Source organism: Patiria miniata, unplaced genomic scaffold (assembly GCF_015706575.1).
Source record: "Patiria miniata isolate m_02_andy unplaced genomic scaffold, ASM1570657v1 HiC_scaffold_3, whole genome shotgun sequence".
Taxonomy (NCBI): domain Eukaryota; kingdom Metazoa; phylum Echinodermata; class Asteroidea; order Valvatida; family Asterinidae; genus Patiria; species Patiria miniata.
This window is the reverse complement of record NW_024037069.1, coordinates 15113052-15127361: the sequence shown is the minus strand read 5'-3', so window position 1 is coordinate 15127361 and position 14310 is coordinate 15113052. Positions and strand designations below refer to the sequence as shown.

General features: G+C 40.0%; 1 protein-coding gene across 1 annotated transcript; it reads left to right on the top strand.

Annotated features, from left to right (window-relative positions):
- Positions 1-74: 74 nt before the first annotated feature.
- On the top strand, positions 75-7084 carry LOC119738230 (28S ribosomal protein S25, mitochondrial-like). Its single transcript, XM_038213017.1, has 4 exons — positions 75-246; positions 2759-2865; positions 3956-4043; positions 5277-7084. Exons 1-4 carry the CDS (start codon positions 113-115, stop codon positions 5485-5487), a joined length of 540 nt encoding a protein of 179 aa, XP_038068945.1. The 5' UTR covers positions 75-112; the 3' UTR covers positions 5488-7084.
- The last annotated feature ends 7226 nt before the right edge of the window (positions 7085-14310 follow it).

Here is a 14310-nt window from a genome sequence, read left to right as displayed (position 1 = left end):
AATATCAGCAGAATTGATTGAGCCTGCAATTTACGCCCTCAGCGTCAGAATTGTTTAGTGTTGAGGGAGCACTCTGACATCAGCTTCAACTTGCTTGACAAATAACTTCAAAATGCCTATGAAAGGCCGCTTCCCGCTAAGGCGGACGTTACGGTACCTGGAACAAGGCCATGTACATTTAAAAGATACCGTCAAAATTGTGACAATCAATTATAAGACTCATGGAGACTTCAGCGAAGGAACAAGGTATTAAAATTGGCAGTGTATATTTTGCCGGAGACGGCAAACCTTTAGTAAACGTTAGTTTGCCGGATATGCACTGAACATGCGCAGTTACTGTTTTTTTGTGACAAGTTTTAGTCTGGCTCCATGCCAAAATTATCGTTGTTACCTCGTATTCACAAGATGGGATTCAGACAATGTCAGACCATTTTATAATTTCGGACTTTGTTTCCCTTTTAGTTTAAAAAAAAATCCTCCAGAGCCACAAATCTGAAAAAGAAAATGTAATACTCTGCAAAAAATGTTTGAGATATGTTAAAATAAAAAAAGAAGAATATTCTTATTTATTTGGGGATGAGAAAAAAAACTTTAAAATGTGGTGCGGTCGGAATCGAACGCGAGTCATCCCGCTTACTAGAGCCTTTGCTTAACCACTGCACCGTATGTGCTACACAACTTTTGGTGGGAATTTAATACATCTTATAATTCAGCCCTATTTTAAAGAGTACAGCGCCCTCTGTTGATATGGATTGCCGCCGGCAAAACTTTAGTAATCGTTAGTTTGCCGTCATTACCTCCGGCAAAATATCCACTATCTATGAATTATGAGTCTGACTTCATTCATCATTGAATAATATCAAGTTTAAAATATATGTTTTTTATTTCATAATTCGTATGTAGAACCTTGCAGAATTTCTAAAAGGACAAATGTCCGAATGAAGATAGTATTGACCATTGATTGTTTTTGTATTAAATGCAACTGCGAGGGTTTGTGTTTGTTCCCCAGTTTGTTTCTTATCAAATGTTATGGCCTGAATCGTGTAAATCATCAATCATTCATAATCATATGATTAGGCCTAGTTATCATTGCAGATTTCATGCTATGTGGGGATTATCCCAGGTTAGCCTGGACTAAAACTAATAGTTTAGTCCAGGGACTGGCCATAGCCCATAGACTGGAAATATTTGATGAACTTTTAAGCCCGGCAAAAGGCAGGATTTTGCAGTTTTTACTTTCAAGTTTAAGTAGTAGCCTTTAATTTTTGCAAGGTCTTTTAAAAGACCTTAGTTTTTATTAAAATGGGTTATACATGTATCAGTGTTGGAGCAAAGGCTTTGACCCTCAAGGCCAAGGCCAAGGCCAAGGCTTTGACCCTCAAGGCCAAGGCCAAGGCCAAGGCTTTGACCCTCAAGCCTCGAGGCCAAGGCCAAGGCTTAACCCTCAAGGCCAAGGCCAAGGCCAAGGCCCTGTTTTATGTAATGACCACTGATATAGAACTTATTATAGTCACATGAGTGACACATCATCACGCAAGGGCGGATCCAGAACACAATTTTTTTTGGGGGGGGGGGGCAAATAAATGTTGGTCCCCCCCCCCCCCCAAAAAAAAAGTGGGTCAAAAAAATACGGCTTGGGCTTTGGGGCCCGCTTAAGGGTCCGGAAAAATGTTTGGATTCGAGATGCTCTGTGGTGCGATTTGAGGCAATTTCTGACCATTTTAACCGATGTTTTTTGAGGAAAAGATGGTTGTGTACTCATTGCCTGCCTTTATTACGACGTCACTAAAAAAAAAATGGTTTCGTTTTTTTGTTTTGGGGGGGGGGGGGATGGCCCCTTTTGGCCCCCTGGATCCGCCCTTATCATCACAAATTGCTCGTTACGAAGAACAACATTTCTTTAATTGCAATCAACATGCTCGCATAGGCCTACACCGTTTTATGACTGCACTGTATCTATTAAAGTATAAGTTCAGGTCTTCGATATGGTTTAACTAAAACAAAATAATGATTTACTTCTATATTGACACACAATTCTCCCAAGTGTAACAAAAGGGGGATCCAAGAAACTGATTTGGGAATTTTTTATTTGCTGGCCCAACATGGTCAGAAATATCAGCATTATCTAAAACAGATACATGCAAATCTTTAGCACTTATCAGGGAGACATAGGCCTATACAACCAATCAGATCTATTCCATAGTTATGTGCAATTAAAGTGATCATCTCATTAGCCCCACAAGTGTACAGAATATTTTTGCAGCAAATCTACTACAATGGTAACAAAATGTGATGCTACAAAAGTGGAAGTGTGCCCAACACACAAATCTATAGGGTGCTTCCCTCCTCCGTGGTAATACGATTAAAATGGTAACAGCAAAATTTCGAACAGATTTATCTGGAAAATGCAAGCATCTATGGGCCTTGAAGAGCCTTGACTCAAAATTGCAAGGCCCTGAACCCTCAAGGCCAAGGCCAAGGCCAAGGCTTTTGCCCTCAAGCCTCGAGGCCAAGGCCAAGGCCCTAAAATCCAGCCTTAAGGCAGCCTTAAGGCCAAGGCCCAGCATCAAGGCACCACATCACTGACATGTATCTTCCTTTTTTATTTATTTCTTATCGTTATTTCTGTTTCTGCAGGACTCTGAAGAGTTTCATGTGTAAATCACCCAAAGTCTCATTGCTTTTCATCCGAAATGGTCAAATGGCCTGATAAAAATGGCAGCTATTAATATAAATCTTACTTCCATTTCTATTTCAGAGACTTTGTCTTCTACAACTTGCCTCAGCTTCAATACAAGAATCCCACCGTTCAGATGAAGACCTTCCAGAATATTACACCATCACCGTACATTAGATGTTTTTTGGGTAAATAATTACAGGGCAAGATTACCATATGCGAAGTTCACTAATTTTCCTCTGTATTGACTAACAAGCCCCCAGATAGCAATTTCATGTCATCAAAGTCAATTTGAGCAGTGAGAAAATACAAGCATTTTCTTAGAAAACACTTAGAATTTTTCAGTCCACTCTCATAGGGTTTGTACACAGAGTGTTGAGTGAACTTCGTATATGGAAATCTTTCCAATTACAGTAGCAGACTTTCGTGAGATAGCATGTTGAATTGAACACATATTGGAATTTTGTTGGCTTCTTTAAAGATTGTACATGTTACATGTAGTTTCCATATGACAATCATGAACGACTAACTTCATAAAATTTAATATATTTCACATGGTGTAAACTAGAGTTTCCTCAGAAAATAGCACTCAGTTTATTTTAATAAACACACTCAGTTTTTACATCAGGACCCTTCGTTTTTAAGATAAGACAGGTTTATTTAATGGTTGCAGACATGGGAAATGTTAGCCCGAAAAGGTACTGAAAACATGCAATACAAGAAAATAGACTGGCACATGAATCGACTGGCACAAGAATCGACCAGTCCAAAAACTCTTCAGTACTGCATCAATCAACTGTCAGCTGACTGTGCCAAAAGAAATATCTAGGATGTCGGGTACTAGGTCACTATTTCTACACATTTCTGCTTAGTCAGGCACCAGACTAATGAAAAGGAATGAAGAAGTCAGTCTTGTCAAACAGTTGGACCATGGATGGACATGTAGAAGTCTAGTCTTTAGCCTCATTTTGAAATCACTTGACTTCCCTCTCTTGTGCAAGGCACTGCCAAATATTGAAGAAAAGTCTCCTTTAAAAAATTGAATTGAGTCTTCAAACTTGGTTGGTGAAATACTGAGGACCTTTCATTTGCCCAGTGAATGTTGTGGAGAAATTTGCTGGCTAATGAGTGAGTAAAGTTGGCCTGATCTTCTTTTGCATCATTTTGAGCACTTAAGGTCCCAGTCTGGGGAAATATGTGTATTCCTGTACCATATTTAAAAGAGAAAAATGAAATATATATGAGCAATGTGGTTTCTTCTGTTTTTTTCCCCCACAGATGACGGGAATGATGTCTTGATTGACACCGACAGTAAGAGCAATCTAGAGATCCTAGAACACCTAAACAAAGTGCTGGGAAAATCAGAGTAAGTCAAAAAGCTGACACCTTGAGAAAAACAATTGCAAAAAAAACCATTTGTGTAATTAAAACAATCTCCCAAGTAAAACAGATCAACAGAGGTGGCAGCAAGTCATTGTTTGCAAGTCCAAGTCAAGTCACAAGTCATTGTTTGCAAGTCCAAGTCAAGTCACAAGTCATTAGGTCCAGTCAAAAGTCAAGTCACAAGTCATTAGGTCCAGTTACAAGTCAAGTCACAAGTCATTTGGTCTAAAAACAAGTCAAGTCACAAGTATCTTTGTCCAAGAACACGTCAAGTTGCACATTATTTTGTCCAGCTGTAATAAGCTAAAAGAATTAACCTGGCGTGAACTTACGAGTTATTTTGAACATGCCTCCTTAATTCCCCTTTTTCAATGTGTTGCAATTACTATTCTTGTAGTTTATCACGTATCTGTCGGATATTAGCCCTTTGTATACTTTAATAAATTTACTTTACATTGTAGAAATAAATGCTGAGATGACCGTGAAAAAAAGACTTCCTCACTCGATTACATGTAGTATACTATCACTTTATTGTTCAATTTTCATGTATACTAAATGCCTACCAATGGGTTAGGCTATCCGGTATTGTACATGCAATTGACAAAGGCCTGCTTTCTTTTCATGAAAGGTTCCTTTCAAAGTTTGTTCAACCAATACATTAAGCAAGAGACAATTGGTCATTGAAAACTGTAGTTTGTTGTGACAGTCTTATTGAAAACTTGTGAAACTAGTGGGAACTAGTCATTTTACTGGATTCAGTCACTGAGGTCTATTTTCTGGAATGAAAAAGCTAATTAAAAGTATAATAGCTTAATTAAAGTGTATTGGGTCGCTCGAGTAGCGTCTGACTTGGGTTGGTAACAAGTCATTTTTTGCAATCCCAAGTCAAGTCACAAGTCATTGTTTGCAAGTCCAAGTCAAGTCACAAGTCAAAGCTGGTATTTACAAGTCAAGTCACAAGTCACAAAAATAGCGACTCGAGCCCGACTCGAGTCCAAGTCACATGACTCGAGTCAGCAACTCTGCAGATCAACAGACAAACTTAACTTTCACATTTTCGTAATAACTTCCATCAGCTGCCAAGAAGTATGTTTAGTTTTAACAGAAGGTTCTTTTTTTGCCTTCGGTGTATTCGGTTGCCTTAAACTTGCTCGTGAAAATTGCTTTGTGTGATTTGGCCATTTTTGAAACCATTTTTTTTTTTACCCCAACTCAGAGAGGTACTGGAGAGGGAACGCAAAGCCCAAGAGCGGCAGTCCAACCCGGCCCACTTTGGTTCCGGTCACCGTAGGAGGTGCATATGCGAGATCCCAGGCCAGGTCCCCTGCCCAGGAAAGGTTTCCCTGCCCAAGGAGCTGCGGGGCAAATACCGCGATTTGAAAGCGGACAGTCTCAAGCCGCCGCGGGGTGTGCGGCCTGATTCATAGCACATGGATACCTGTACAGGACCTGATGACAAGGAGGAACGTTGATGTTTGACATTTTGATTGAGCTTCTTCGACTGAATCAGTGTGTGATGTTGGCCTCTGATGGTCACAGTTGTGTACCCATAGAGGAGGCAGGAGGCAGAGAATAGATGAAGCAGGAGAGGGTTGGGGAGGCTTGAGCCTCCAGGACCAAAAGGGGGAGGGGGGAAGAAGCCTAAAGACAATATTGTACTCCTTTGACTTTAGTGTCAATTTCACAATAGAAACCGGAGGTCTAAAATGCAATATGTATGTTATCATCTCCAACCTACTTTCAGATTTGCTTGTAAAGTTCTACCTCTCCAATGTCAATACAGCATGTGCCTTTTGTGGTCAACCATCGCTAATATACACATGCTTTTTTATGTAGGTTGACTCCAGATATGGGTGGAAATATTTCTTATTAGCAGGCAGACAAGCTGGATTCATAAGCAGTAGGGGAAGTGTGGGATTGTTTGTAACAGTTTGAAGCATCCAAGGTGGCAGTTATCTTTTCCTGAATTGTGTTCAATGAAGTCCTGTTGATCGATGGAATAAATTTCACCTTTTCTCTGATTCGTGCACATGGTTTGCTCAACAACTCATTCACCTTATCATAGGATCATATCAGATCACATCAGTGGTTCTCTAGCACCCGGTTGTAATAAGCACACGCGGCATTTACTGCAATCATGTGGCGCAGAGAAGGAGTATGAGCTGAAAAAAAACTACAGGTTCTAATGAATAAAATTTAAAAAAACACAAACAAAACGTTCTAAATAAAAACATCAACTACACGTTCCAATAAAAACATCAAAAACACATTCCAAATAAAAACACCAATTACATGTTTTAGTTAAAATACACATGTACATGTAGGATTTCCCGGCTGTTTTAAAAGATTTTTTTTCATTCAATTTCACCAACTCTATCATTTAATTTCGTACACGAAAAATTTCAAACGCTTTTAAACAAAACCAATTTAATCACTTGCCATTCAAAAGCTTTATTATACTTCACATGCAGCTTATTAATAATCACGTACAATGTAGAAATTACTTAGTAGAAAGTCTAAATTTACACCTATTTGTGTACTGAAGTCATTCCCCTGAGTCCAATTCCATACAAATGAAAACAAATTTTGTTATACTTGGACATCATTTCCCTTTCCTTTAACCAGTGCCCTGATCCGCTGTAGCCCCGCAACTTCCTGAGTTGTATAGATGTCTTTCACTTTCGTTTTGATCACATTGTCAACAATTGAAAAGTTTTCCCCAGTGACACCCAACATAGTCACTGACTCAGAAAAATAGGTGATTCCAACACTGCAGAAAAAAAATATATATATATGTGGTTTCTTCTTCTTCATTTAGATTAGGCCTTTTAGAGTCTGGCACTCCCCACTTGAAACTCTGGCTTTCATTAAATGGTACTCCTAGGATTTTTCATTTAATATAAAAAACCTGCTACAAATGCAGAAAAGATTGCTCAAATATCACTTATTTACAGAAACTGGTATTAGCTAATTGGCAAGTTAAATATAAAAATCCATTTGTTTTTTAATCTTTGCTAAAAACTACCCTGTATACAGCCTTTTGTGGTTTGTTCGAACCCTCCTGTCATTTTGTTTTAATTATCCAGTTACATTTTAATTCTTTCACTCAAAAGTAACACCTTCCCGTTTGACAGCGTCATGGGTTGAATTTTATTTTGCAAATTCCTTGAACCTATCGGAAACTTGTTTTTGGTAATTCCCCCCCCCCCAAAAAAGGCTGCAAAACTGGCTTCCCTTGGCCACAATTAGGTAAACTACCTAATGTCCTATTAGACAGAACTAGTAGAGTTATCAGTACAAGTAATATGTGAACTGGCATCGCAAAATGAGCATGAAGTTGGACTTGAGATGTTTATATATTTTGATTCTGCAGAACAAAACAAGAGCTTTCCAATGGTACATACAATAATTTTGGGGTACTAAGTTAACTAACAGGAATATAGACCGCCAACTTAAACGAACTTGTAACATTAATTTCTGAGAAAATGGCAATTAAAAATATTGCTGTTGTGTTACTGTGAATAACAGTCAACTTATTTAAACAGATCCCCCTGCAACTAACACAAATTCGACAACCCCAATGATCTTTGGGCTTTGTCCTACTGTATTTCAAAATGGCGATTTCCGACTTATAAGCTTTTTTTTTTGGTGACAAGGTCACATATGCAAGCGAGGAAATGTACAATACGTGCAAGTTCAAAATACAAACTATTATATAGGTTTTCCCGGCTGTTTTGAAACATTTTTCGTTCAAATTCACCAAATCTAACATTCGATTTCGTATATGAAAAATTTCACACGCTTTTAACAAAACCAATTTAGTAATTGACCATTCAATTTGGTCACCCTCTTTAGTCACCGGGTTGAGAATATTCGTCATTACAGATCAAATTCGTCTAAGCTGTTGCCGAATGGCAGCATTCAGAGATCGAATTCGTCTTATATTAAATCAATTAGTCGAATTTGATTTGGTTTGGCGTGGACGAGACGAAATCGAATGCTCTGGGACGAAAACGGTGTTCATCGTTTGAATTTGCTTGAACTGAATTTGAAATTGTCTGACAAAAAAAAGACTAAATCAAACATTGGTAGTGCACTAAATCGATGTTGATGGACGAATTTGAATATAAAGAACAGTGAATTCGAATGATAAACGTTTTGGAAATAGCCGGGAAAACCTATAGCAACTGTAATACTAAAAACTAAGTCTACCTCTTATATTTTTCAATGAATTTGTTTAAACACTTGCATGCAGTTAATTACCGGAAAACTGTAACTTTTCCTCGCACTGTCTATATGTGCAAGTCAACAATTATTGGTTACTCTTTTCCTTACCAAATATGTACGAGTTAGGAAAATACATTATGATGATTGAGTTCTTTATCTTTTACAATATTTATAAGCCAAACACTCAACCCATGAACAGAATAATACATTCACTGCAATGTCACTGTCCTGTTTTCTTCTCTTTAAAAAATACTGTAATTCCTTTCATGTTTTTCTGGTGTCTAATTTGGAGCAACTTGCCTCAAATTTGCATAGTCAATAAAACCACTATGTGAACAATCATTATTTTATTATTGTTAAAGTTTAAATTTGCTTTCTCATTTGGTTCTATTATAGAACTGTTAAGATTTTTGCCAAACACTCAAAAGCGCCTATTTTCTCAAACTTTGCCTTTCTATAAAAAAACTGTAGTTTTTGACAGGTGATTCATGTAAATCTAAGAAAAGGGACAAGAAAGACATTCCAGAAAATGACCAAAAATCTTTATCACCGCCAAGGGCGGATCCAGGGGGGGGGGGGGGGCCAAAGGGGGCCATGGCCCCCCCCCAAAACGAAACCAATTTTTTTTTTTTTTAATGTGACATCGCAATAAAGGCAGGCAATGAGTACACCACCATCTTTTCCTAAAAAAAAATTGGTTAAAGTGGTCAGAAATTGCCTCAGATCGCACCACAGAGCATCTAGAATCCAAAAATTTTTCGGGGCCCTAGCGGGCCCCGAACCCCACGCCGTAATTTTTTAGACCCACTTTTTGGGGGACCAAAATTTGTTTTGGCCCCCCCCCCAAAAAAAATTATGTTCTGGATCCGCCCTTGATCACCGCAAACAAAACTTGCAGTCATATTCACGGTTATATTTATGTCTTTTTTTACATTCAAAGACAAAGAGATCTCTGTCCTAAATTCAAAACCATCGGGCGAAAAAGTAATAATAACTGATACTTATTCAACCACAAAATAGTATAGGACATTTGGGAGACTTTTTAGCGTCATGAGTTACACCTTTGGGAGACGTGGAATTAGGGAGACATCTCAATGTCTCCCTATGCCTCAGCCCCAATTTAGAGGCAACATTTTACCATCGCAAACAGCAGGCTCAATCGATTGCTCGTGGTCCGCTTTGTAAAAAATACCGAAATTCGTGGGGGGTAGGTTAAGGTAAAATTGGGGTTAGGGGTCATTAAAGTTGGAGAAAAAAAATCGCGCACAAGTCTATAGGAATGTCTCCCTAGTCACTTAATAACCACGACATACCCAAACACTCAAACATTGTAACGAAAGCAACATTCGTTCAAGAAAATATTTAGTTTGCGCTGTACTCACATTTCATGAATATCATATTTTGTTCACAAATGATATTCAGAATATCACAAAGAAAGCAAACAAACGAGAAATTATATTTTAAAACATTTTGCAACTAATTTTTAATATAACTTTCCAGTTTTATTTTCCCTTCCCTCGGTGTGGTAGTTTGGTTCCCGCCCAGTGGCGCACCCAGGAATTAGCTGGGGGGGGGGGGGCCTCACATTTTTTTTCCAATTTTTTGTAGAAGTTTGATTTTTTTTCAGAAAATGTTGCCCAAAATGTTTGGCAGCAGAAAAGATATATTTTGTTGGGGGGGGGGGGGGGGACGGACTATTTTGACGTTGGTTGCTCCATTTACACCCCTATTATACTACTCGAAAATAGGCCACATACATATTACCGCGGTCAGAAAAAAGAAGAAGTGAAGTTTGGCGTTGGATCAAATAAAACACACAAGTCAAACATTTTTATTAATAGAAAAAAAAATGTCGAAGAGCACAGGGAACACAACTGTAATATTCCTTCCCCCTTAAATTGTTGCTGCTAGCTTTGATGGCACTTCATACCCGTGCAGATATGTCCTGCATAGGTCTTCTCGGGCTCTGCCTCTTTATCTTGACAGCCGGGTGTGGAACAGCTTTGCCAATTTTGCCTCAGGCAGTTGGATCATTCTTGCACTCTGGGTAGGTAGCATACGCATACTCGAGGCTTTCCTTGTACGCAGGAGAACCCTGCAGCTCCAGGTACTCCGAGGTGATAGGACCATCCTTATCCTCGAGGTTTTCCTTGCGCGCAGGAGAATCCTGCAGTTCCAGGTACTCAGAGGTGATAGGACCATCCGTTCCTCGATCGAGGGTTTCCTTGCACGCAGGAGAATCCTGCAGTTCCAGGTACTCAGAGGTGATAGGACCATCCGTTCCTCGATCGAGGGTTTCCTTGCACGCAGGAGAATCCTGCAGTTCCAGGTACTCGGAGGTGATCGGACCATCCTTATCCTCCTGGACTGCAGCATAAGCGTACTCTTGCATTTCTTGACCCTGCTCTCCATCAACCGTTATGGCATAATACCCATGGTCTGCTTGTGTCATTCTCGGTCCTGCTGGGGGGCTTGTGGACTTCCGGGAATGTTTCCTTTGCCGCACGAGCAAGATGATGAGGACAATCACTGCTACTGCTAGGACCGCTGCCACCATGATGAGAGCCACAGCGACTGGAGATAATTGTTCATTCGTTTGACAAGACGGGAACCCTGTGGTGAACCTGCTACTCCTAGTTGTCTCTTCCCACTGCACCCATGTGGAACTGACACTCATTGTTGCCTGTTCCCGGGAGATTACTTCAACCCTCGCGGTGGTAGAAGTCCCCTCCTCAACCCTAGATGCTGCTGGCATCGGAGAGCAGTTACGCGGTTCATCCAAGGCAGGTGTAGTCATGATGCAAGTGAAAGTCACGCCTTTGTCTTGAGCTTTTAACTGATATGGATGAAGAATTGAATTAGTCACTGGACCTACCAACTGTTCATTCCCCTTGTAATATGTGATGTTTGGAGCAGGTTTACCACCTTGAACATTACAACTAAGATTCACACTTTCTCCCACAGCCGCTGATGCAGGTTCTACACGACACCATGGTGACTCTGGGCTTGGTGGAACCAAAACAGTCAGCTCAGCCGCGCCAGCAGTCTCCGGTGTTGCCCCGGCAGAACCATACAGACACGCATATGTCCCTTCATCTGTCACCTGTACATTTGTGATCCTCAAAGTAAACTCGTCTTGGCTCTCATCACCGATGATCGACAGACGTTGTTCCAGCTGTGGGGGTAGAGTGGGCGCTGAATATAGCTGTCTATCAACGCTAAGGTATAATGAGCTCTCCCGATGACTCCAGTAGACGGTAGAATCGCCTGCATTTGCCAAGTCACAAATGAACTCGACTGTGTCTCCTGCACGAACTACGGCATCCTGCGGGCCTCTTTCTATTGTGGGTTGTGCCAGAACACGATCACAAGCAAAACTTACTAGGAAGAAATACAGCAGACCAGCGCGAAGTATAAATTTATCAATGGGAGACATGTTGGGGGCTTCAAGCCTTCGGACACAGGTTACCTCTCCACAAAGTTAACCCAACCAATGTTTTGTCAAACTGTTCCTGTTAGCAGAGAACTGTTTCGTGATCGTAACATAGTGACCCATTTCCCCCTTCTACTTATATTTATCACACCATTTTCACTGTTATAATTTTAGATTTACTTCCTGTTTTCTTAACACATCCTTTGAATGACTCTTGTCATTGATACTATAGGTATAAAACAGAAGCAAACTGAAAATCCTGTTTACAAAAAGGACATTTTTATTATCATACTGTTCCAACTTCAAAAGTTATAATAAACGTAATTGTGGTAAACAATTGTTGTCTGCTGTGATATAGTGTATGGTATGGTTTTTGTATGCACTCACCATTGGGGGTACCATATTGACGCTCGTTTCTCGTACAAACTACATGTACCATGGTTCCTAATTACCATGTACTCTCAAAGAGGATATGGGTTTTCTGACTTTACTCAGATTCAATCAGATCCAGTTGTTACTTTTGTGTTTACTTGTATTGTTTATATAAACATAGTATTTATTTTAATTGCATAGCAAGTGTACGCTTTGGTCATGAATATACCTGTATGTTTATTGAGTACGAGTTCGATCCATGGTTCGACTAATTCAGATCGAACGCGGCACGCTAGTCGAGGATTGTTCTGGACTAGTCTAGTCGACTATTCATGACAGCATATACCGCGGTTGGTTTTGGTCGCGCAACGATTTATAGCTGGTTGTCAATAGCGATTTTCATAGTATAGTGCAGAGGGGACCAACTACCAACAAAAATGGCGGAAAAAACGAAAATGTGAGTGCTATATATAGTAATGTCACGTACTTTGCCACCATTGTACAATAATAAAGGCGATTATGGAAGGTAGAGTACACAATCACCATTATTTTTTTGTAAATCATAAACAGAAATATCAACATGCGCATGCGCATGCGCATGCGCTAGGTACGTCACGAACCATCCACTAGTTAACCACTGGTCCTTAACCGAACTTGCCCATGTATCCCATCCCGTCATCAGAATAACACATGGCATTCCACTTTACTGTTTCCCTTTCTGTATGTGCATTTCCTTTGGCTTTGTCTAGGTCCACTGGCTGATCAGACAATAATATTTAAACTTTGGTTTGATGTTCTATGGGGTTTGTATTATTATCTACCCACATCTCATATAAATGTACAGCCAATAGGTGGCGCCCTTTATGTTACTGACACGACTGGAGCAACGTCTAGTCTTTTATAAAGTTCTGAATAGAAATCACACGGCACACTGATAAGAGTCCACAGCACATAAATCTGTTCGTATTTATTCATTTACCCAATCCGGCATCTTTGCAGGGTACACGGACAATAATTTAGTGGTTTTCACCAGGAAAACGTGTTTTGACCTAATATTAAATCTTACATTTTAAATTTTAAGAACACAAGTTAATCCGTTTTATAGTCAAGTGGCTTATCACTTGAATACAGGTCAACTCGTACGCGAACCAACTCGTACGCGACCAACTCGTACGCGGGACAATTCGTACGCGAACCGACTCGTACGCGGACCGACTTGTACGCGGACCGACTCGTACGCGGACCAACTCGTACGCGAGTCAACTCGTACGCGTGAGTTTAGACTGTTGGTTTGGCTCACATGGACAGACGAAATTAGGTTCGGTACGGTAGGTCAGCATAATTTTTACCTTTTCTGAAAGGTTGAGATTTTCAAATTAAATGTAGTTGATTTTTGAATCCGCCAGTGCTACCTACATTCGCGTTTTTTTAAGAAGAATTCTGCGTTTAATTGTTTGTTTGTTTTTTACAAGTTCGCTTGATTGATTGGGAAGTTGTCTTCGCGATAACCAGTATGATTGGTTCACAACATAATACCCCTAATTGATAAAAGATACCAACAAAACCGCTACTATACTAGCGGCAAACATGAAAGCTTTAACACACCCTTGTTACCACGTTTACGAAACAATACCCGAGCGCAACATAACACGTACGCGGCGTCACAATCACACTTCAGTGATTCTAGCTGTTGGCTTTCTGTGGCAGCGGGAAAGCGCACCAGGCATAGGGTGAAGTGGACTCGGGGAAAGCACTGAAGTTAGATAACAGTTTGACATTTTTGAAATCAAGGGGAAAATAATGATAGACACAATGTTTTTTTCATCTTTTTCTAGCTCGTAAAAATAGTTTTCATTGTATCCCGGACCATCGCACCAAATTAATACTGGCCATCATATATTTTGTTATGCTGCAAACAGATTTAAAATGGCTCAAAGGATAGAATAAAAAAAAGGAGAGGAAAGACAATGGAGAGGGCAAAGAAGGCTGGGGAAGAACAATAATTAAAAAAAAAAAGGAGAGAACAATTACATTGGGGCGGAATGTGCAGGGTTCGACCTCAACTTCTTGCACTAGCCAGCCGGGCTACTGGCCCACGGGCATTTCTACTAGCCCGCATTTTTTTCTTATCTCAGATACAAAATGGCGTACGAGTTGGTTCGCGTACGAGTTGGCTCGCGTACGAGTTGACCAATCCGCGTACGAGTTGACTCGCGTA